Source organism: Mus pahari, chromosome 17 (assembly GCF_900095145.1).
Source record: "Mus pahari chromosome 17, PAHARI_EIJ_v1.1, whole genome shotgun sequence".
NCBI lineage: Eukaryota > Metazoa > Chordata > Mammalia > Rodentia > Muridae > Mus > Mus pahari.
This window is the reverse complement of record NC_034606.1, coordinates 54,089,657-54,112,881: the sequence shown is the minus strand read 5'-3', so window position 1 is coordinate 54,112,881 and position 23,225 is coordinate 54,089,657. Positions and strand designations below refer to the sequence as shown.

At 52.5% G+C, this 23,225-nt stretch overlaps 3 protein-coding genes across 6 annotated transcripts in view; all 3 read left to right on the top strand.

Annotated features, from left to right (window-relative positions):
- Positions 1-1,110: 1,110 nt before the first annotated feature.
- Mapk12 (mitogen-activated protein kinase 12) lies at positions 1,111-11,351 on the top strand. Its single transcript, XM_021216795.1, has 12 exons — positions 1,111-1,445; positions 1,536-1,665; positions 4,688-4,746; positions 6,508-6,619; positions 6,742-6,771; positions 7,025-7,072; positions 7,471-7,585; positions 8,747-8,818; positions 8,917-8,996; positions 9,066-9,144; positions 9,225-9,398; positions 10,716-11,351. Exons 1-12 carry the CDS (start codon positions 1,321-1,323, stop codon positions 10,793-10,795), a joined length of 1,104 nt encoding a protein of 367 aa, XP_021072454.1. The 5' UTR covers positions 1,111-1,320; the 3' UTR covers positions 10,796-11,351.
- A 1,706-nt stretch (positions 11,352-13,057) lies between these two features.
- On the top strand, positions 13,058-18,473 carry Hdac10 (histone deacetylase 10). 4 transcript variants are annotated; one of them, XM_021216793.1, is made up of 20 exons: positions 13,058-13,375; positions 13,446-13,580; positions 13,747-13,843; positions 14,053-14,150; positions 14,249-14,353; positions 14,526-14,594; positions 14,747-14,873; positions 15,036-15,101; positions 15,309-15,368; positions 15,443-15,532; positions 15,663-15,769; positions 15,845-15,909; positions 15,986-16,238; positions 16,343-16,427; positions 16,955-17,046; positions 17,175-17,231; positions 17,510-17,588; positions 17,754-17,936; positions 18,030-18,189; positions 18,275-18,450. In XM_021216793.1, the coding sequence occupies exons 1-20, from the start codon at positions 13,317-13,319 to the stop codon at positions 18,286-18,288; spliced, it is 2,001 nt and encodes a 666-aa protein (XP_021072452.1). In that variant the 5' UTR covers positions 13,058-13,316; the 3' UTR covers positions 18,289-18,450. The 4 variants fall into 4 exon arrangements, with proteins under 4 accessions (XP_021072452.1, XP_029386941.1, XP_029386939.1 ...); XM_029531081.1 differs by having other exon boundaries at positions 13,123-13,375; positions 17,507-17,588; positions 18,275-18,470; XM_029531079.1 differs by having other exon boundaries at positions 13,123-13,375; positions 17,507-17,588; positions 18,030-18,473.
- Positions 18,474-18,621: 148 nt separating this feature from the next.
- Positions 18,622-23,225, top strand: part of Tubgcp6 (tubulin gamma complex associated protein 6) — a 25,323-nt gene continuing 20,719 nt past the window's right edge. The window contains exons 1-2 of the mRNA XM_021216792.2: positions 18,622-19,660; positions 21,051-21,214. Of these exons, the coding sequence (XP_021072451.1) occupies positions 18,920-19,660; positions 21,051-21,214 (905 nt within the window). The 5' untranslated portion in view covers positions 18,622-18,919. The remainder of the gene's footprint in view (positions 19,661-21,050; positions 21,215-23,225) is intronic.

Here is a 23,225-nt window from a genome sequence, read left to right as displayed (position 1 = left end):
CCAGGGCACGGAGGGCACAGGAGCCAGGCAGATGTAGTTTGGGTGGCGGCCCTGAGCTTGCCCTTCGCGCTCTTGCTCTTGTCAGTTTGTGGATGTACCACATCTCCAGCAGCAGCCCAGGTGTAAAGTTGCTCTGGCTAGCCTTGAGCTGCTGATTCATGGCAGCAGGCAGGCAGGCTTGGAGGGAGGGGGAAAGGGTTCTGGGGATCTTGTTACTACTGGTCAAGCCAGTGGGATCCTGGAACGGACTTTGGTTTCTGGGCTGTGGGAGAGATGTTGGCTTGACCCTCCCAGGAGCATCTGGTTCAGGTCTGCACCGGACCCCAGAGAGAATGAGCACGTGGAGGCATGAAGCTGGAAGCCAGCCCACGTAGGGAATCCCCTCTTTTTTTTCCAGGGGGCAGGCACACTTTTTGCTCATTCTGGGCTTTGAAGGCCAAGCTGGACAGCAGGTGGGAAGCATAGAGACCAGCCCTGTCCAATGCTTGAAGCAGCCACTCCACATACCAGATGGGGGGTCGGTGGAACAGAGGTGTAAAGGGGTCCTAGAAGGGTCGATAGGACCCATCCCTCTGGATCCTAGATTGGGAAGCTGAGAGCCAGTGGCCACACAATGGGGTTGGGAATGCAACCTGAGACTTCTGGGAGACAGAACCAAAATCCTCCTCCATAGAGAAGGTGAACCGATCAGCCCCAGGGGCGGGGCATCCTTGGGAAAGACGAGGAGTTGAGCCAGGAACGGGAACCATTTGGGATAGGGTATGATTGGTGTATGGGCAGGTGGACCGGACCTGGGGCTGGAGTAGAACCTGGTGATCTCAAGTTGCCTAGAATGGGTCTGACGTTCTGGGGAGGAGGGGAAAGACTGGAATCCAGAGAGGCACCTGCTAGGACCCAAGGACCAAGAAGTCTAGCGAGGGTATATAGGCTGGCCAGGGCGTTTCAACGCCTCCTCTCATCTCAGGTCGAGACTGAGCTATGGGGCAGCTCTCCCCCACAACCCCCCCTTTCCAAGCCTTCCGCCCAACCCCGGAGGCCTCCTCGGGTTTCCGCAGGGGCCGGAGGGCAGGCGGGGTTGTCACGTGCTCAGGGCCCGGGGGCCGGTTGGTCAGTGGGCCGGGAGGGACCACTTAGCGGGCCAGAGACAAGGGTCGGGTGGGAGTTGGCGGTTATAGAGAGTTCAGGGTGGCGACCCCGAGAGAAGAGCCCGCGAAGGAAAATCTCAGAGGCGGGCAGGCGGGTGGCCGGCGCGGAGTACGCCCTGCCACGCAGTGACCCGGGGCGCGCGGGTGGAGCCCTTGATCCCGGGTCCGGCTGGGGATGAGCTCCCCGCCACCCGCCCGCAAGGGCTTTTACCGCCAGGAGGTGACCAAAACGGCCTGGGAGGTGCGCGCCGTGTACCAGGACCTGCAGCCCGTTGGCTCTGGTGCCTATGGTGCAGTGTGGTGAGCGTTTGCCGGGCGGGGCGGCAGGCAGGGCAGGAGGCAGCTGGCGATTACGGGGCGGGTTCGCTAGCCAAGCCGTCCGCCCTGCAGCTCTGCAGTAGACAGCCGCACTGGCAACAAGGTGGCCATCAAGAAGTTGTACCGGCCCTTCCAGTCGGAGCTGTTTGCCAAGCGCGCCTACAGAGAGTTGCGCCTCCTCAAACACATGCGCCACGAGAACGTGAGTCCAAAGCCCGCCCCAGATGCGGATATTGTGCGCTGGCCTCCTCTCATCCTGCCCTCCCCTGCAAATCCTGCCCACTGTCTCTGCTTCCAGGGGCCTGGTACCTCCTACCTAGTTAGTTCCCAGCTTGGGTAAGCTTTCAACAACTTCCAGGACGAAAGGGGAGGCAGAACCCAGATCCCTTTCTGGGTGACACTACAAGTTCAGCCTCTTCTTCAACTGCTTGGTTTCACCTTCGGTCCACCTCTACCTTCGCAGCTCAGGCAGTGGTCAGGGTATGGTCTAGGCCTAAGGGCTCCTCAGGTCTCACTCCAAACCCTGTCTCTAATCAGGTTGGTGGGAGGAGGGTTTTCCTGGAAGGGGCACTTCCTTGCCCTACCCTAGTCTCCCTTTGCCCACTGCCCGAGTCTTCTATTCCAGGCAGACAGGATCCTGGGCATTCGGGGCAAGGCAGGGTGCTCAAGGTGTGCAACCTTGACTCGATCATCCCAGAGCCTTGGGTCTCTGTGGATAAAGGGGTTTACGGAGCAGAGCCTCACCGTTAGCATTGTGGGTGTGTTTCTTCACACCTATACAGAAAGCATCTCCTTTCCAGTCCTACCTGCACATGGCTACTCCTAAACCTCTCGCATCACCATGGCTAGCCATCAGAGCATTCCTCCCAGCCAGGGTCCTTATCATCATCATCATCATCATCATCATCATCATCATCATCATCATCATCATCATCATCAGATATGGTTCTTCTTGAACCTGTCCTTCCCACTTCTGTTCTGTACAGCTGCCCTAGTCCTGATGTTTTAATCCTCCTGGATCATCAGAGTCAATAGTCCCAAGGAAAAAATGAACATCCCATGGCTAACAGCAAACTGAGCCCCGTGGCTTCCTCATTTCCATTCTTGGCTGATCTGGTGGATGGATACCAGCCCTGCTAGGTCTGCTTCTTCACATCCCAGTAAATCTGGAAGCAGTAAACAAACAAACCCAGTAAGCCTGGCAGTGGTGGCACATGCCCTCGGGGGTGGGGGGTGGGGTAGAGGCAGATGGGTCTCCATGAGTTTGAGTCCAGCCTGATCCAAAGACTTAGTTCTAGGAGAGCTAGCTTCTACACAGGGAAACCCAAAACCAAACAAACAGTAAAAGGCTTTATTTTCTTGGGTGTAACCACCCCTATCCTCAGAGCCCCCAACTTCCACCTACCTACTTATCCTGTACCCTTCTCGAACAGAGAGTCGTGGGGCTCTTCATTCACTCCCCACTTCTTTGCCAGTCTGTGGGTCACTCCTGCCTTGTGAAGAGCCTTTACGCCAAGCTACTAACCTGTCCTCACCTGGCTGTGGTGGCTTTCAGGATGCCTCAACACGTTTTTTGGAGGCTGCCATTGTAACCTACCTTTCCATGTGGACCCTGAGGTTTGGATAGGCCGCATGCATCACTCACACCAGAGATGGGGTTGCCACAGGGCCAGCCCTACCCACTGCTGCCTCCTCCTCCTCCTTCTCCTCCTCATTTTCTTCCACTTCTTCTTCCTCCTTTTCCTCAAACTCTGGTCCTTGGCCCTGGGTCGCATTCTATGCCACAAAAGTGCAGAAGTCATAATCCTTTGAAGGACCTGCCTTGACCTCCGGCACACTATTCTTTATCTATTCTGCACTCATCTCACAGGTCACACCTGTGAGTTATCTGTCTCCAGGCCTTTCCTGTCTATGCTCTTCCCCCTAGCTTCAGCCATGACTAAAGTGGTCGCCCATCTGCCCTTTACCTCCCTTTACCTCTATTCTTGCCTCATTCTGTCATTGAAACTAGGAGGACATATCCAGCATGATATCTTTGTTTAAACCTTTCCACAGCTGCTCGCTCGATGGATCAAAGCCACATCTGCCTCTGGGATGGGAGTTTGAGGCCCCCCCCTTGGTCTTGCTCTGTCCTCTCCTTGATTCCTTCATGGCCTGGGCTTCAGCCCCTTCCTTTCTGTTCCTTACTCTGTAGGGATTTTCACTCCTGGGATGGCCATCAGGCACCTGACCTCTTTGCTCATTTACTCATCCCTCCTGGGATTTGGATATATGTGGCGCCCTCCTCAGGATAAACTCCCTTGACCCCGGAAGTCCCATCCCCTAACCAAGTACTGGGAAGCCAATGTCACATTGTCTATCTGTTGTCCAACTCCCTCAATCAAAAACTGTGTTTCACTTGGTGCTCCCCTTGGTCTAGACAGCCAGGGGAGATGGTCCCAGGGATGACCTACCGGGAATTCATTCCTCCTAGGGGACTGTCCCCACTTTTGTCTTGGGTCTGCTTCATTGGGAAGAAAAAAAAGTGGGGGAGACGGGGGGGGGGGGAGAGACGGAAGACTAAGGGGACCGGATTGCTCAGAGGCCTGGAGCCAACCCAGACCTGAGACTGCCCCTCCCCTCCCCCCTGAGAATCCCGGCTGTCAGCCTCCAAAAATAGCCTGTGTCTGTGGGCAAATGTACCAGGATGGGGGCTGAGCCGACAGTGGAGACAGTGGAGGAGACAGGGATAGTCACAGGAGGGTTTTCGGCCTGGAGTACAGTGCCCCCTGGGGGCGCACTGAGGCCTTGCAGCTCCCACGTGCTCTCTAGCCTGTCTGCTGCTGTGGCCTGGGGTACAGTGCCCCCTGGGGGCGCACTGAGGCCTCGCAGCTCCCACGTGNTCTCTAGCCTGTCTGCTGCTGTGGCCTGGGGTACAGTGCCCCCTGGGGGCGCACTGAGGCCTCGCAGCTCCCACGTGNTCTCTAGCCTGTCTGCTGCTGTGGCCTGGGGTACAGTGCCCCCTGGGGGCGCACTGAGGCCTCGCAGCTCCCACGTGCTCTCTAGCCTGTCTGCTGCTGTGGCCTGGGGTACAGTGCCCCCTGGGGGCGCACTGAGGCCTCGCAGCTCCCACGTGNTCTCTAGCCTGTCTGCTGCTGTGGCCTGGGGTACAGTGCCCCCTGGGGGCGCACTGAGGCCTTGCAGCTCCCACGTGCTCTCTAGCCTGTCTGCTGCTTGTGCTTCAGGTCATTGGGCTACTGGATGTGTTCACTCCTGATGAGTCTTTGGACGACTTCACAGACTTGTAAGTACTAGTGGCTGAGAGGGTGGCAGGAACCTGGGTGGCTTCTAGGTGTCCGCTTAAGGTTCTGGGTCAGGTTGAGGGTCTTCTCCCCGTAGCCCAGTGGTTCTCAACCTTCCTAATGCTGTGACCCTTTAATACAGTTCCTCGTGCCGGGTGACCCCCCAGCCAGCAGATTGGTTGGTTGCTACTTCATAAGTGTGCTTTTGCTACCGATATGAATCGTATTGGAAATGATATGTAGGATATCTGATAAGGGACGACCCTCCCCCAAGGGGGTCATAGCCCACGTGAGGAATAGGGTGCACACTGCTCACCCACTCCTCTTACCACAGTCTACACCACATTCCTGTATGCTCCTGGGAGCCATGAACTTGTGTGAGTGATAGTATCACTCTCCCTTGTCTATCCCTCCATCCATCCGTCTATCCCTCCCTCCATCCGTCTATCCCTCCATCCATCTATCTATCCCTCCATCCATCCATCTATCCCTCCACCCATCCGTTTATCCCTCCATCCATCTGTCTATCCCTCCATCCATCTGTCTATCCCTCCATCCACCTGAACATCCCTCTGACCTAGATGCCTTGCAGCTCCAACCCCTACCCCAGATTCCTGGTTACCCTATGTGTAGCAGGAAGGGCCTAGGCAGCTTCTGAGTATCAGCTTCAGGTTCTAAGTTGGCTTGAGATCTTCCCATGATCCAAGTGAGGACTGAGATGTATACTGCACATTCACGTCTCACCATAACCCCATGTACTTACTATTGGTAACCCCTGGATACTGGGATGCCCTGGTAAAGCCAAACTGTCTCCTTCTAAGCCTGGGGACTTTTGGGTCCTCACAGTGCCTGAGGTATTGGTACAACTAAACAATCTGCAATGCCAGTGTCAGGTGCAGCTTCAGCTGCTCGCCTGGCATGCAATGCCCTTTAGTTGGGAATTTTAAAACCCTGAGTTGGCCTGTGGTGGCACACACACTTGCAATCCCAGCATTTGGGAGATCGAGCTAGGAGGGACAGGATTCCAAGGCCATTTCGGCCTGCCTGAGACCTTCTCTCCAAAAAACAAAAGCAAGGGCTGGAGAGATGGTTCAGTGGTTAAGAGCCCCGACTGCTCTTCCAAGAGCATGTGGGTTTGATTCCCAGCACCGATCTGGTAGCTCACAGCTTCTGCAACTCTAATCCTAGAAGAGTTCATACCGTCTTTTGGTTTCTGTGAGCACTGGACATGGAGTGGTCTGCGGAGGCATCCAAAAAATAAAATAAAAACAAGGCAAGGCTGAGTGTAGTGGTGCAGACCTTTAATTCCAGCACTTAGATGGAGGAGGTAGAGGCAGACAGCTCTCTGTGAGTTTGAGGCCATCCTGGTCTACACAGTGAGTTCCAGGCCAGACAGGACTGCAGAGTGAGACCTTTCCTCAAAAGCAAACAAAGAGCCTCCAAACCCAAACAAAATATCCCCGACACGCAGCCCACTCCTCGCTGGCCGTTCTGGAAAGAGAACATGGGCATGGGTTGAGAGGTGTAATTGTCAAGGACAGTGTGGCCAGGGGGGTGGTGGTGGTGGATTGGTGCCTAGCATGGCATGGTAGGGGTAGAGACATCATAGGATGGTATGACCCCACCACCACCAATGCTAGTGATGAATGGGTGCTCCAGGGTAATGCTTTGGTGGTACCTGCCAGGGTGGGGTCTCGCAAGGTGTGAACTGGGCCCAGTGGGGCTAGCCTCGATCCCCTGGCTGTATCCCCTTGCTTCTGCAGCTACCTGGTGATGCCATTCATGGGCACTGATCTGGGCAAACTCATGAAGCATGAGACTCTGAGTGAAGACAGAATCCAGTTTCTTGTGTATCAGATGCTGAAGGGACTGAAGGTAGGCTTTGCAGAGGTGGCCAGAGGGAGGCGGGCAGAGATTCCCGTTTGGGCAGGGTAAGGGGCTCTGTGGCTTAGAGTACCCCCTGAGCTGATGGCTGCTGAATTCTCTCTTTCCCACAGTATATCCATGCTGCTGGTGTCATCCACAGAGTGAGTCCTGGCGGGCCTGGGAGACTGCCCATCGGCTCCTCCCCAGCTGTGTAGACAGACGTGTTCAACCCCAGTGCCCATTGCTTAACTGTGAAGGGCAAGATAGGTCTATGGTGGGGATGCTTTCCCTGGGGACTCAGCCCCTCTTGCCCTTCCCCAGAGTTGGCCAGGCCAGTTTTGGGTGGCCCTAGTAATGTGCTGCTTGGGCCCTACTCAGGCAGGTGGGTCACAGTGGCCACCTTTCTTCTCTCAGGACTTGAAGCCTGGCAACCTGGCTGTGAATGAGGACTGTGAGCTGAAGGTATTGCTGGGAGGGGAAGATGATCACGGAAGGGGTTGGGGGACCCCTTCTACTTCCCCTAATGGTCTGCTTGACTTTCGGCCTAGGCAAAGGGACAGAACTCAGACATTTGTGCAGAGGCTGAGCAGCTATTAGGCAAAGAGTGGCTGAATATCCCTAGTCACTCACTCAGGGCTCCTAGAGGTGATTAGGGGATCGCGAAACAGAGGAAAACCCTCGGCATTTGACCTGAGGTGGGTAGGGCCAGGTGTACTGACCACAGGGACAATCCTGGGGGCTCAAGACCGAAGGGTGGCAAACAGTTCAGCGTGGAAACTCAAGCCCAGGTCTTAGGGTTTTCTGGACCACATCTGGTCTATCCCCAGCATCTAAGTACCCCCTCCCTAATACTTCTTTAGATCCTAGACTTTGGCCTTGCCAGGCAGGCAGACAGTGAAATGACAGGATATGTGGTAACCCGGTGGTATCGGGCACCGGAGGTCATCTTGAATTGGATGCGCTACACGCAGACAGGTAAGAGGCTATTCAGAGACTCCAGTGCACACCATCCACATTTACACATTCATCATATTTTAAAATTATTTTTGTAGTATCGGGGATGGAACCCAGAGTCTTATTCATGCTAGACAAATGCCCTGTCATTGAGCTATATCTCAGCCCGTCTTCCTTCCTTCCTTCCTTCCTTCCTTCCTTCCTTCCTTCCTTCCTTCCTTCCTTCCTTCCTTCCTTTCCTCTTCTTTCTTTCTTTCTTTCTTTCTTTCTTTCTTTCTTTCTTTCTTTCTTTCTCCCTCCTCCTTCTTCCTTCCTTCCTTCCTTCCTTCCTTCCTTCCTTCCTATTTCATTATTTTTGAGAAAGAATATATATGTATATTTGGTATGGTTTGGCTGTTTTGAAGACAGGGTCTTACTATGTAGCTCTGGCTATTTCTGGAACTCCCTCTGTAGACCAGGCTGGCCTCGAACTCACAGAGATCCACTTGCCTCTGCCTCTGCCTCTGCCTCCTCCCTCCCTCTTTCTTTCTTTCTTTCTTTCTTTCTTTCTTTCTTTCTTTCTTTCTTTCTTTCTTTCTTTCTTTCTTTCTGTATAGATCCTTTATAGTCCTGGCTGGCCTGGAACTCCATGGGCAGACCAGATTGGCCTTGAATCCAGAGATCTACCTGCTTCTGTCTGTTAAGAGCTAGGAATTAAAGGCTGTATTACCATGTCCAGCCCCTTCTTAATTTTTATACAAACTTATTTTATGTGTATATAAGTACTTATCTGCATGTATCCATACATGCAGATACATGTATCCATATACCTCCTGTGTACTTGGTGCCTGTAGAGGCCAGAAGGCGGCATTGGATTCTCTAGGACTGGAGTTACAGATGGCTATGAGCTATCATGTAGATGCTGGAAACCGAACCAAGCTCTTCTGGAATAGCATCCCATGCCATTAACTGATTAGCCACCTCTAGCTCCCTTCATCTCTGGATAGGGAGTCATTTATAGGCACTACCTCTAGGATGTCTGCCACCCTTCTCAATGACAGCCTCTGCTCTGTGCCTATGTGCACGTCTCCCATTCATGTATACTTGCCTCCCACGTGTGGTGTCTTTGTGCATCCCCCTTCTCTTGGCCTTCATGAATATGAATGCCACCCTTGCGTGTGGGGCACTGATGGGACTTCTCAGTGGACATTTGGTCTGTTGGCTGCATCATGGCGGAGATGATTACTGGAAAGATCCTGTTCAAAGGCAATGACCGTATCCTTCTATGGAGAGCATCCTCTAACTTCGGCCAAGATGTGGGTGCTGGGTGGGCCCCCCTCTGCCCCTGCACTGTATTCCTGACCTTGGTACAGATCTGGACCAGCTGAAGGAGATCATGAAGGTCACAGGGACACCCCCTCCTGAGTTTGTACAGAAACTACAGAGTGCAGAGGTCAGTGGGAGTGGGTGGTGGGCTGGACTTGGGCTTGGGGGCTGGCCTATCACCCTTCTTCCCTCACAGGCCAAGAACTACATGGAAGGCCTCCCTGAGTTAGAAAAGAAGGATTTTGCCTCTGTCCTGACCAACGCAAGCCCTCAGGGTAGGGCTGGATGGGATGAAGGTCTCAGGGTACTGGGTGTGTCCTCTCCTGTGGCTTGTCCTAAATTGCTCTTCCCACAGCTGTGAGTCTCCTGGAAAAGATGCTGGTGCTGGATGCGGAACAGCGGGTGACAGCAGCCGAGGCTTTAGCCCATCCATACTTCGAGTCCCTTCGGGACACTGAGGATGAACCCAAGGCCCAGAAATATGACGACTCCTTTGATGATGTAGACCGCACCCTTGAGGAATGGAAGCGTGAGTGTGGGGGTGCCATACAATGTCTGGCTTTGGACCCTGTGCGCCCTGCATGAGTGAGCCTCTGCCCCTGGGTTGCAGGTCAGATAAGAGCTTTGGAAGGTCAAAGGGCATTGTGGGGCAGTACAACTCAACCAGCTTGACTTCTGGCTAGGGTGGAAGGCAGTGGTGGTAAAGAGTGTCCTTTGAAGGAGCCCCGACAAAGGCTGGCAGGTGATGGATCCTGAGAACTGTGGAGCATGTGTGTGCTTTGTGCCCTTGGCTTACTAATTCCCTGGCCTTTCTCTCCCCATCCTCTATATCGTTTAGCATCCTCATGTCCAGACCATACTGGAGCTCTCTCTACCACCACCCGTCCTTATGACTTTCTTCTCACACCTTTAAAATGTATCCTTACCTCTCCTTATTCCATTTCAAGACCTCTCCTGAAATAACTATATCTTATGTTCTGCCAGTGAAAGATGGTCTATTCCCATGTAGGCCAAAGGGCCCAGCTTTTCCTTCCCATCTCCAGCCCTAGATCCTTCCATAGCTATGTGCCGAACCTCCAGGTTCTGGGCGGAGTGTCTTCTCTTTGAGAACTAGCCTCAGAGAAGCTCTCTTAGTTTGCCTACTGTTCCCTGATGAGGGACTAGCCTCCGGTGTCCTCACCAGACTGGCAGGTCCAACCTGGGGAGCCAGGAGGTTTGAGGACAGACCCACTGGGACGTGCTGTCTCTTGTCTTGTCTGCCTCAGACCCCAGGTCCTGTTCTTGCTCCCTGGTGTGGGAAAGACTGGATGGGTTGAGGTTCTTGAATCATGTCCCGAACATCGTCCCGGCAGGTGTTCTTCCCTTCTGTGTTGTCCTGTGCTTATGAGTTTGGTTCTGGGTGATGAAATCCTTCTGCTGCTTAACAAAACAACTCCCTTAACCACGGGCCACAAGATCCGTTCTGTGGTCTCCATCTACACACTGTGGCTGGGTGTTTTGCTTTCACCATAGACCACAGGAGACACACAACTGAGCTCTTGAGTAGGCTCACACACTTTCTTCTCACTTCCTTTTTTTTTTTTTTTTTTTTTTGAATACCAACCTCTCTCTCTCTTATTATTTTTTCCTTTGAACACAAACCTTTTTTTTTTTTTTCTTTTGAACATCACTTTTATCATTTGTTTTCCTGGGGCAACCTAGCTTCACAGCAGTCTTCAGTGTTTTTAAGTGGATTGGCCCATTTAGGATTAGACTTAAGGCCCATGGGGTGCTGGCTTCTTCTCCTCTTAGTTGAAAGCCGTCTAACTATATCACGACATCATTTGCTTCTCTTTGCTTCCTGCAGGTGTTACTTACAAGGAAGTTCTCAGCTTCAAGCCTCCCAGGCAGCTAGGAGCCAGAGTTCCAAAGGAGACGGCTCTGTGACGACCTCTGGGTGGTTTGGGGGTTATCCTAAGGAGGTTGGCTGGGAGCTTCACGGGCACCTTGGTTTCCCTTCTCTGGAAGAGGAATCCTGGTTAGCACCCAGACAGTGCCTGGAGCTTGTATCCCAAGTCATCCACCTGGACAGGCTGTGTAGACCCTTGGATCATGAACCCTCCATCTCCAAACCTGTTCTTCAGCTTTCGAGTGCCCCAGATGACCCTGGAAGAACACCTAAGCTTTCTGTCCAAGACCCCTACCCAACATGAGAGTAGCCTCTGAATTCTGGAGTTGTGCATGAAATCATTGTTTGTGAAAGAGCCTCAGAGTGGGCAGAGCTTAGGAGATGAAGTGCCAGACCTGAGCTTTGCTTGCTCTGGACAATGCCAAGGCCAACTCCTGAGATGGAACGAGATAGGGTTTTTGGGGACACTGACTCAGGGACATCAACTCTTCTGGAAGTGGGTGGATTCTCTTACACCCTTAGCCTGGAATACAAACCAGCCGTTTGGTGTGCCTAAGTGGCTGGGGGAAAATAAACCCTTTTGTAGATCTCCCATTCTGGTTGTGTGGCCCCATGCCTTGAGCACCCATCAGTTCTCCAAGCTGCTGCTCTGTGCACAAAAAGGAGGTAACCTGAGCTCTCTGTCCTCCAGCTAAGAGAGGTGCCAGTCCCCTGACTCTTCCCAGGCCACCGTGCTGGTGCCACTTAGTCCTTGCCAATGCTCTTCAAGCCACATTAGGGCTTGGCTCCTCCCTTCTTAAATGACTGTCCTCTTAAGGCTCAGAGTCTGAGCAGGAGGCCTGGAGCCTGATGCAAGGGAGGATGGTGGGGAAGATGATGTGAAGACCCAGAGAGAGGGATGCTCCTTTCTTTCTGAGTTCGCAACATTTGTCTTCCAATGGTCCAGACCTCTAGTGAGGAAGGTCTTAGAGGCTCTCTGAGACCTCTCTGACCAGCAACTTAGTTCTCTACCAGCATTGCCCTAGCAGCCTCCCTGACCCCATACTGTCATCTGCAAGCCATTAGACACGAGATGCCTGGTCAGAGGCCACACTTGGGCTGGTTAGATGGTCCATGTTCTTCTCCATGTCTCAAGGACAGGTTTGACAGGGCAGGACATAAGGGTGAGGTCTTTCATTCCCCTCATTTGACAAGTTCTGGGCAAATACACTTTGCCCGGTCTAATCTGGTCAGAGGAGATGCCATGACCATGGCTCCTCTGCCTGAACCTCCTTGTGATAACCATGGTCCAAGGCTTCAAATATTTCACCCAGTTATGGAGGTGTGGCTCAGTGCATGCCCTACCCCACAATACACATAAACCAGGGTGGTCAATCATGCGTGTCCTGAGTTCCTCTGCTTGATACTTTGGATTTTAGAAGATGGAGAAGCCTTGGGCTTCTCTAAAATTCGTGCCTGAACTCCCAACTCCTGAGTATGGCAGAGGGCACCTACTTCTAACCACTCCAGTGCTCTTTGGTTTCCCCTCTACATGATAGTAGTGTGTGTTCCTATCACAGACTTCAGTGGCAGCCTTGCCCCCTTCCCCTCATTAGCCTGGGAGTGTGTCTGGTCCCCTCCCCCCATCTTGGGGCATTTGTAATTCCAACACTCACTTCGGAACTGGAGACAAGGCTGGACTATGGAACAAAATACATATATGCACAATCTTAGTTGGTATTTGAGCTCATGTCTGCTTTGTCCCTCCTTCCTAAGGCCCCCTTCCCTGCTTCCTCACCCTTCCTAGCCTCACACTGGGCTGCAGTTTTCCTGGCTGGCCTGACTTCTTACATAATTCTTCCATTCCAGTGGCCTCTGTCTCACCTGTGGCCTTTCTGTCAGTCCCCTCTGGAAGTTCAGTGCTTTGATCCAGCCCAGGCCAGTCCCTGCAGGTGCTCACATACACACCCTGCTCACTTCTCTCCATCCTTCACCTGGGGGAACAGGCAAATTGGTTGGCATTTCTGACTCTGTAGCCTAAGCCATCAGGTTAGGCTAGGCGGATGCTTGGGGGGCAAGAAGGGGAGCATAGCTGCGGCTGTAGCGATGGAGGGCCTGAGGACAGGACAGCCCTGTCTTCCTACTCATTTCAAGAAGGACACTGGAGGCGGTACTGGTCACAGGCTCCGTGCCTGTCGGTGTCGTAGTTGTCGGTGGCACTGCAGCTGCAGCCAGAGAGAGAGCGCAATCCTAGGGGAGCTCAGCCTTTTGGTCTACTCCACCCTAATCTCCCCTAGGGGCGGTCCAGAGTCAGTAAAAGAGGAAGCCGGAAGTTAGGCGTTTGGCGCCACGCTTAGTTCAGTTTCCAGCGGTTCTCTTCTGACAATCGGGCGGACTTGAGCCCGGACCTGGGCTTGGGGTGGTTCCCTCTTACCCAGGTCCAGAGTCCAGTACCCAGTTCTGTCCCGAGCGAGGACTGTTTACGTGCATTCTGTTAGGTGAGACCCGGCAGTGCAAGCACTGCCGGCAGAGGACGTGTTGCGGTGCGTTAGAGCGGACCAAAGTGACCACGGTGTAGCTATGGGCACAGCACTTGTGTATCACGAGGACATGACAGCCACTCGACTGCTCTGGGATGAGTAAGTGTATCTTGACAGAAGTAGGGGGCCGGGAGGGAACCCTGAACACTGAGATCCTTGTCTACTCCAGCCCCGAGTGCGAAATTGAGTGCCCAGAGCGCCTGACAGCTGCCCTGGATGGCCTGCGGCAGCGTGGCCTGGAAGAAAGGTGCCGGTGTTTCTTAGCTTGTGAGGCATCAGAGGAAGAGTTGGGCCTGGTGCACAGGTCAGACTATGACAGATCTGGGGACCCGAACCTGTTATAGCTTCGCTAGCATTCCCTTGGGTTCACCGTGGTGTGGGCTAAAAGGGATAACTGGGTGGGCACTCCCACCAGGAATCTCTGCTCCTTTCCTTCCTGTCCTGCTGGTGGCCTGCCCGCTGATCTGCAGCCCCGAATATATAGCCCTGGTGCAGAAGACCCAGACCCTGGATAAAGAGGAGCTCCATGCACTGTCTAAGCAGTACGACGCTGTCTACTTCCACCCGGTGCGAGCCAGCATACACACCCATTCACCCCGATTTATGTCCATATGCCTGCCTAGGTGAATTCACACCCAAGTCTGCTCTCCTGCCAGTATCTCCTTTATGCTTTATGGCTGTACCCTGCCATGTTTTGCCGTCTGCTCAGGGGTGGGAAACCTGCAACCTGGGACAAGCAGGCCAGGCCCCAGGCTCAATTGCACTCTGGCTCACAGGACACTTTTCACTGTGCCCGGCTGGCAGCGGGGGCTGCACTGCAGCTGGTCGACGCTGTGCTAACAGGAGCTGTGCACAATGGGCTTGCCCTGGTGAGGTGAGAACCACCCTCCTCCCCTGGCTGTCTGTGTGTGACCCTGTGAGGGGGACCGAATGACTCTGACATGCCCTGTGTCTCCTCTTTTTACACCCCAGGCCTCCAGGGCACCATAGTCAGAGGGCAGTTGCCAATGGATTCTGTGTGTTCAACAATGTGGCTATAGCAGCCAAACATGCCAAGCAGAAATATGGGCTGCAGAGGTGTGTCCAAGCTTGACCTGCAAGTGGGGGGGGGAGGACCCAAACTAAGTAGGAACAGGTGGAGTTTGTGGTCAAGAGATCTTGCCTAGCTCCCTCCACTCCTGGCTGAGCTCCTAGCCTAAAGGTGGAAAGGCAGCTACCTTCAGTAATCTCCAGCATTGTCTGGATTTAGGATTCTCATTGTCGACTGGGATGTCCACCATGGCCAGGGCATCCAGTATATCTTCAACGATGACCCCAGGTGAGCTGGGGTGTGGACAGCCTTTCTCTGCCACCCATCATTTTGGGGATAAAATTCAAGTGGTGAGACTAGGGGTCTTAAGAGTTAGGGTTCTCTGAGAAGCCATGGAGTTCCTAAGGGACCCCACTTCTGACCCGGCCAATTGTCGACAGTGTCCTTTATTTCTCTTGGCACCGCTATGAGCATGGAAGCTTCTGGCCGTCCCTCCCAGAGTCTGATGCAGATGCAGTTGGCCAAGGGCAGGGCCAAGGTTTCAATGTTAATTTGCCCTGGAACCAGGTACTAAGTGCCCCTCCCCACTCCGTCCAGCCTACCTCTCCTGTGAATGTCTCCTGGGGCATTCTGCAAGAGCCACCCTGGACTTTGGATCCCATGGGGTGAAGACGTGAGGTCCTCATTTGTAGGGCTGGTCCCCTGATGCCTGCTTTGCTTTTGCTGCAGGTTGGGATGGGAAATGCCGACTATTTGGCTGCCTTCCTGCATGTGCTGCTCCCGCTGGCTTTCGAGGTGACTGTGTGGTGGGTGTCCCCCTAGGCTTACCCAGAGTCCCACTGTGAAGGCAGGAGAGTTGAAAGCCACTCCATCAGTGTATGAATGGGAGTAGGGAAGGTGCCTCAGAAAGTCTGACATTATGTGAGTGGGTACCACTGGGACCTCCCCTTCACCTGGGCTATTGCTCTTTTTTGGCTCCTTCCCACCGGATCCTGCCTATAGTTTGACCCTGAGTTGGTGCTGGTGTCAGCTGGATTTGACTCTGCTATTGGGGACCCTGAGGTGAGAACATGGCCTGGTTTGGGAGTAATGTAAGGTCCTGGGCCCAGGTCCTTATCATACTTACTGTGTTTCAGGGGCAGATGCAGGCCACACCTGAGTGCTTTGCCCATCTCACACAGCTGCTGCAGGTGCTGGCTGGTGGCCGGATTTGTGCTGTGTTGGAGGTAAGTGCTCAAGGGCTAGGGGAGGGGAGGGCACCAGATGTGAGGGTCAGTCGAGATTAGGTGTTCTGCCTGGTACAGCCACTCACACTAGTGACATCCCTCCTCTGTCCCATTTCAATGCTCTTCCTAGGGTGGCTACCACTTGGAATCCCTGGCACAGTCAGTGTGCATGATGGTGCAGACACTACTTGGTGATCCCACACCTCCTCTTCTTGGGCTCATGGTGCCATGTCAGAGGTTTGAAGACTGGAGAGTCGGTGGTGGTGGGGTTTGAGGGGGGAGTCAAGCTAACAACTCTACTTCTTGCCATAGCGCCCTGGAGTCCATCCAGAGTGTCCGGACAGCCCAGACCCCTCACTGGACAAGCCTCCAGCAAAGTCAGTATGGCCTGGACCTGGGTTGTTGGCTCCACTCTGGGCTTCTTTGCACTGACTGTGACTCTGAACTGTTTAGATGTGGCCCCAGTTCTGAGTTCCAGCACCCACTCTCCTGAAGGGAGGTCTCTGCCTCTGCTTTGTGAGAGTCCCACATGTACAGTAGCAGAGGATGTGCTGAGCCCCCTCCTGGACCGACTGTGCCTCCTCCCTACACCTCCAATCTGCACAGCGGTGGCCTCGACTGTGCCAGGTGCTGCTCTGGGCTTACCTCCTGGAGTGCTCCATCAAGAAGGGTCAGTCTTGAGGGAGGAGATCGAAGCCTGGGCCAGGTGAGGAGAGGGGATCTGAGGTCAGGGCTGTCCATGCCTTGCACCTGTGTCACTGATACAATGATATTTGATTTCCATGTGTCCCTCTGACCTGCCCATCATAGGCTTCACAAGTCCCGGTTCCAGGATGAGGATCTTGCCACACTGGGGAAGATTCTGTGTCTCTTAGATGGAATCCTGGATGGGCAGGTAGGGTCACCGGTGGTGCAGCTGAAGATAGTGGCAGTGACATGTACAGGGGGTACCTTGGGGAGGGTCCAGGAAGCACTCTTTGGCAAAGAGAAAGTGGACGATTTAAAGTATAGTTTTAGGGCTGGAGAGATGGCTTAGCAGTTAAGAGCACTGACTCTTCCTAAAGGTCCTGAGTTCAAATCCCAGAAACCACACGGTGGCTCACAACCATCTGTAATGAGATCTGACTACCTCTTCTGGAGTGTATGAAGACAGCTACAGTGTACTTACATATAACCATAACTAAATCTTAAAAAAAAAAAAAAAAAGAAGTGTAGCTTTAAGCATCTGGCTTTTAGAGTCACGATGATATGACCTTGTAGTGTAGAGAAAGGAGGTCAGTATCAGCCATTTGGAAAAGACCAAAACAAAGCGTGAATGGGTTTAACCTAAGGTCTGGGAGCTGGCATTGTCTCCTGAAAGTCCTCCAAAGAGGGTGTGTGTTTGCCAGCCTCTAAGTCTGCTGCCTGTTGTTTATTCTGTAGATAAGAAATGCCATAGCAACCACAACTGCCCTCGCCACGGCAGCAACGTTGGACGTGCTCATTCAGCGATGCCTAGCCCGCAGAGCTCAGAGGTAAACTCTGCTTGATTGACTTGAGTCCCCAAGGACCTGGGAGTACCCACTAAATGGCCTAGGGAGGGCCCTCGAATGAATACTGGACAATGTGAGCTCAGCCGATTGATCCTGGGTCAACTTCTTAGGGTGCTCTGTGTGGCCCTGGGACAAGTGGATCGACCCCTGGACCTTGCAGATGATGGGTATGGTTCTTTAGCTTATACATCTCAGTTGTGCGTGAACAGGCAGTGGGCATGTGACTGGGAATCCAGGGGTACCACTGGGTGAGGACACTGCTTCCCATAGGTGCAGTTTGAGAGTGGGTGCCCCAGAACGCAGTGCCATACCAGGTTGACAGTCATTTACACGCCCCTGCCCCCTGGCCCCAAGCTCTCCCCTGTCCTAAGTTGAAAAGCCCAGGGAAGGGCGAGCAGGGTCTCATGCATATGCGTACATGGTCATGGTGCTTTCTCCTGAGAAGGAGAATTCTGTGGCTCAACATCCGGGGCAAGGAGGCAGCCATCCAGTCCATGTTCCACATCTCCACTCCACTGCCACAGGTGAGTGGCTGTGTTGTGGTTGGAGAGCTTCTCTCACACACCCCCCCCATCTTTCTGGAGGTTCCTGTTCACATCCCAGGGTTCCTGAGATTGGGGGGTGGGTGACAGGAGCCACTACCAGTGTCTTCTAGATGAGAGTCTGAGGCTCTGCTGTTGTCCCTACAGACAACTGGAGGGTTTTTAAGCCTCATTTTGGGTCTGGTACTGCCCTTGGCCTATGGTTTCCAGCCTGACATGGTGTTGATGGCACTGGGGCCTGCCCATGGCCTGCAGAAAGCCCAAGCTGCTCTCTTGGCTGCAATGCTTCGGAGCCCAGTAGGGGGCCGAATTCTAGCTGTTGTGGAAGAGGTAAACTGGGTAGGGTGGGTAAGTTGTATGGGTGGAAAGTGGACAGAAACAATTGTCTCATTGCCCCGCCCAAACCCCACTCTCTCCGAGCAGGAATCCATACTCCAGCTTGCAAGGAGCCTGGCGCAGGCACTGCATGGAGAAAGACTTCCCAGTCTGGGTCCTTTCTCGAAGGCCTCTCCAGAGGAGATCCAGGCGCTGATGTTTCTAAAAGCTCAGCTAGAGGCTCGCTGGAAGTTGCTGCAGGTGGCTGGTGAGGCACACAGGGGCGAAGGCGACGCCCTACGTTAGAACTACGTGAAGCCAGCGTCACCAACGAGCCAATTGTGCTTTTCCAGCTCCTCCACCATAATAACCGTGATCGCCAGTCGCTTGAAATCGGTCAAAGTGGGCGATTCCCACGCGAAGAAAAGCACACTCGAGCCACCCAGCGAACCACGGCCCGAGACCTACGTCCCGTCTGCGGCCCAGGCTTCCTCTACCTCCAGCACAATAAACATGGGCTAAACACGACCTCTGTCTCCCTCACTGCGTTCACTCCCAGCAAATTACCCGAGAAGCTCAGTTCTCGCTCTGAAAGCCAAGGCTGCGGCCCCGCCCACCGAGGGAGGGTCCGATGGCGTATTTCCGGCGCGTCTCCCGGTGTTGTCTGTCGTCGCGTGGGTGTGACGCCAGAGCGGCGGGAGTCCCAGTTCGCAGGCTGGTCATGGGCCGTACGCGGTCGGTCGGTAAACTTGTCATGGTCCGGGAGAGCCGAGGACGAGCGCCGGGTGGAGGCTGAGGGCTGGGAGGGACGCGGCGTGTGGCCTCTCGCACTGCGAAACCTGAGCCGCGGATGCCCGGTTGCCGGGTGTGGAGCCACGGGCGATCCGCTTTTTGAGCCTGGCCCCACTTTCGGTCGCTCTGGCCTCTGAGAGCATGAAGTGACTCCTAGGTGCAAAATATACCAGTCGGGGGGATCCAGGGCGGAAAAGAGAGTGACTATGGCCAGCATCACCCAGCTGTTCGATGACCTCTGCGAGGCTCTCTTACCCGCTGCCCAGGCTTGCCCCGGCCAGCGCAGCGTGAACAGGAAGAGGGCGAAGCGGAGCCTTAAGAGGATGGCCTACAATGCCCTTTTCGCAAATCTCTTTCAAGAGGACACCCATCAGCGGCAGCCCGACTCGTCCAAGCTCCCCGTGAAAAACAAGATCCTCATGCTGTCCTTCGATTTGAGGGTGGGGGGCTTGGGACCCGAGGCTGACCGTTTGGAGGAGCTCGTGGAGAAACTTGAAGCAGCCCCTGACTGCCCTTTTGTGGAGGTGCCATCAGCGTTGGACCTCTTAGTTCAGCTGGCAGGAAGTGGCCCGCCTCAAGTGCTGCGCAGAAAACGGGATTACTTCTTTAACAACAAGCACGCAGGCCGAAACGTACCCTACAGCGGCTACGATTGCCATGACTTGAGTGTGGTTGAAATGGACGTTCGGTCATTTATCTCTGGGGAGGAGAATTTGTGTCATCACACGGTCCAGGAAGTGCTTCAGGTGATGGAGGCTGCCCCAGGCACTGGCCTGCCCACCGTTGGACTCTTCTCAATTGGTGACTCTTGTGGTGACAGGTTTGAGAGAGACACCAGGGTCTCCCTCTTTGGTGCACTTGTGCATAGCCGCACCTATGACATGGATGTGCGACTGGACCTGCCACCTGTACCAGACAGCGCCGACTTCTCTGGACTGGCCATCAAGGTAGTATTTCTTTCCCTTTCAGTATCCCTAGAGGTTTGGAAAATTCTTTTACCTGGTAATGTTGGCTTCTGTCCAAGCCTTAGGTAAGCAGACAGTCATGACGTAGAGGTGTTGGGGAGGACTTGCTGGCATCCTTTTGCACGGGGATGTCCTAGCTGCTCACCTGCAAGCAAAACACAGCGTGCACCTTTTCCATCCTTTCCCTCAAGAGCTTGTTAAGTTATTTCTCTAGTGCTGTTAGTTCAGAAATCAGATTAACTAAAAAGAAGAGAGGCAGTGGTGGCACACGCCTTTAATCCCAGCACTTGGGAGGCAGAGGCAGGCAGATTTCTGAGTTCGAGGCCAGCCTGGTCTACAGAGTGAGTTTCAGGACAGCCAGGGCTACACCAAGAAATCCTGTCTTGAAAAACAAAACAAAACAAAACAACAACAAAGTCTGCTCTTGAGTTGTAGACGCCACATCATTTCAAATGTACCTGGCATGCATGCTTTTTGGTGTACTTCCTCACTTGTAACACCCCACCCCACCCCCAAGTCATTGAGTAAACTGTCATTTTTCTCTTGTATTTTATTACTTGTAACTTTTATTAAGAGGACAAACTATACTACTCAGTTTTGTTTTTATTTTTTATCTTTATTTTTGATTTCTCGAGACAGAGTTTCTCTGTGTAGCATCCCCGGCTGTCCTGGACTTGCTTTGTAGACCAGGTTGGCCTTGAACTCAGAGAGATCTTCCAATCGCTGCTTCCTGAGTGCTGGGATTAAAGTATCATGTCTGGCCATCACTTATTATTGCTATTTTTTTAAAAGGGGATATTTATTTTCAAGTTTAAATGATGGCACAGCAAAGTCTTGGTGTACATAACTTTCTCTAGGTTTAGTATAATTTTCTTTTTCTCCTGAGTGCTGAGGGGTTGGGCTTTGTAAGGACAGGGTTTCAGTGTAGCTCATGCTGGCCTCAAACACATGGAGATCTTCCTGCCTCAGCTCCAGGGTGCTGGGCTTCCTGTATGACTTCATATGCTGTTTTCCCTAAACTGAGGCCATACTGTATGTGAGATAAAAAATTAACCCCTTGTGTTTTGCAGCAGATCACTCTGTGCAGCCCAGTCTGGTTCCAGACTCGAGTCTACTTCAATCTTAGTGCTGGGATGACAGGCACACACCACCACAACTGCCTAGAAATTAATAGCAGATTATTTTAACTCTTTATGTGATGTATTGTGGAGGGGTGCATTGCGGTATACATTGAGGAAAAGTAGACTACTTTGCTAGGTCTGTCCCTCTAGGGAATAAATGGATGTGGATACAGGTCTAAGTGTTATATCACACTTAATAGACGCATACAGAAAGAGATGGATAGTGAGTAACTTTCCCCCATGGTCTCCAGGTCCCACAGATTGTGGATCAGTGGGAAGATGAAGGTTTCCAGTCAGCTTCCAATTTAACCCCCGACTCCCAGTCTGAACCAAGCATGACCCCGGATTTGGACCTGTGGGAAGCTGTGCTCACATACGAAGCCAGCAAACGGAGGTGCTGGGAGCGTATTGGATGGTATGTGACCTTTTCTTTGCCTTTAAATGTACTGTGTCTTTGCCCCATATCAACAGCTTACTTGGAAACTCCAGGCAGTTTGTAGAAAAATCAGTGTTGAGATTAAGAGGCTGACGTTTCAGGTAAGCTAGTGTACAATCTTGTCTGACTTCTGTGGGGTGAGAGCAGCAGAAGGGAAAGGAGCACCGATTCCTTTCACCTCAGTGGAGTTAATTCTGTGAGCTACCTTTGCAGCTCAGTCTTGCTTTCCACCAGGAGTGTCAGACAGGTGTGCTCGAGCAGCTCGTAGGCCATGTGGTCAGTGCCTGGGAAATGCTTCAGGAAACTTATTCATGAGTGGAAGTGATGGGTGTCGTGCCTTATGGTAGAAGCATCAGCCATAACAGCCTTCCCCTTAGTGGCTGACATTGGCTAAGCCTGGAGCAGCATACCTTGTGATATCTGGGTTCGGGGGTGGGTCTCTGTCTCAGTTCCTCATGGTCTGAGTTGGTACCCTTTGGAAACACTCAGAATGAGAGTTGAGGATGTGTATTTTATAGACGTTTGTTCACATCCTTTGCTACTCAGTCTGGGAGAGCAGGTGAGAAGCACTGAAGTAGACAGTCAGGGCTAGAGGAGTCATGTGCCACCTGATGCAGCCTCTAGTGCCCTATATGGTGTCCGAGGGGAGCACATGATCGGGGGAGTGATAAAGCCTTTTTGTGTGTAGGCACTGCCTCTGTGTGAGGACCTTTTCTAGGTGTGGTCATTAAGTGCCATTTTGTTCCCTTATAGGATGCTCAGCTCCTTGCTTTATAGCTTAAATGGTGTTGATAGTTGTCTTGCCTTTCAGAGCTCTCTGTCCTGTAACTTCACAGTAGAGTTTTGGTTCTCTTGTTTGTATAAAGCAAATGTTCCTCCTGTCCACCAATCCCTTACATGTTGAGAAATTGGGCTTACAACTTACTGCTTTCATTTATAAGTATTTATAGTGCTATTCATCTGTAATTTTTCTGGGTCATTGTTTGGGAGGCTTGGTCACTTAGCACCTCATTTGTCTTCCACTGTGAACACACTTCATCCTTTTGGTGTTCTCCAAAGCACTCTGGCAGTGTTTCCTGCTAGGAGGACTATATTCCAAAGGTGTAGTTTGAAATAGGGTCTTGTTGTGTTGCTCAGGCTAGCCCAAAATCCTGAACTCAAGGAATCCTCCTATGTCAGCCTCTCAAGTAGCTGGTACTGTCCACATGTCCCAGGCATCTGTGGAGTTCTGATGGAGGGTCTTAAGACGAAGAGCACTACCAGTAACTTGGAAAAAGAATGGGAATACGATTTGATCGTTCACAGGCTCTGGGGTTACATGGCAGACCAAGAGATTAGTCATAGACATCAAGAAATGGGGCTGAAGAGATGTCTCAATGCCTAAGATGACTGGATGCTCTTCCAGAGGACCCAGTTTCCAGCACCCACACAGCACCTCACAGTCCTCTGTAACCCAAGTTCTAGAGGATCAGACGCCTTAGTCTGCTCCATGCATGGGCAGCACATAAACACAGACAGACACACAGACAGACAGACACACACACACATGCGAATAAGTAAATTTAAAAAAGAACTGGGCAGTGGTGACACACACCTTTAATTCTAGCAAGCAGGAGGCAGAGGCAGGCGAATCTCTGAGCTTGATACCAGCTTGGTTTTTATAGAGTGAGTTCTAGGACAGCCAGGGCTACACAGAGAAACCCTGTCTTCAAACCAACCAACTAACCAACCTAGCAACAACAAAACAAAACAAAAAAGGAAAAGAAAAAAGAGATTAAGAAATGGGGCTGGAGGGCTGGTGAGATGGCTCAGTGGGTAAGAGCACCCGACTGCTCTTCTGAAGGTCTGGAGTTCAAATCCCAGCAACCACATGGTGACTCATAACCATACGTAACAAGATCTGACTCACACTTCTGGAATATCTGAAGACAGCTACATTGTACTTACATATAATAAATAAATAAATCTTTAAAAAAAAAAAAAAAAAAAA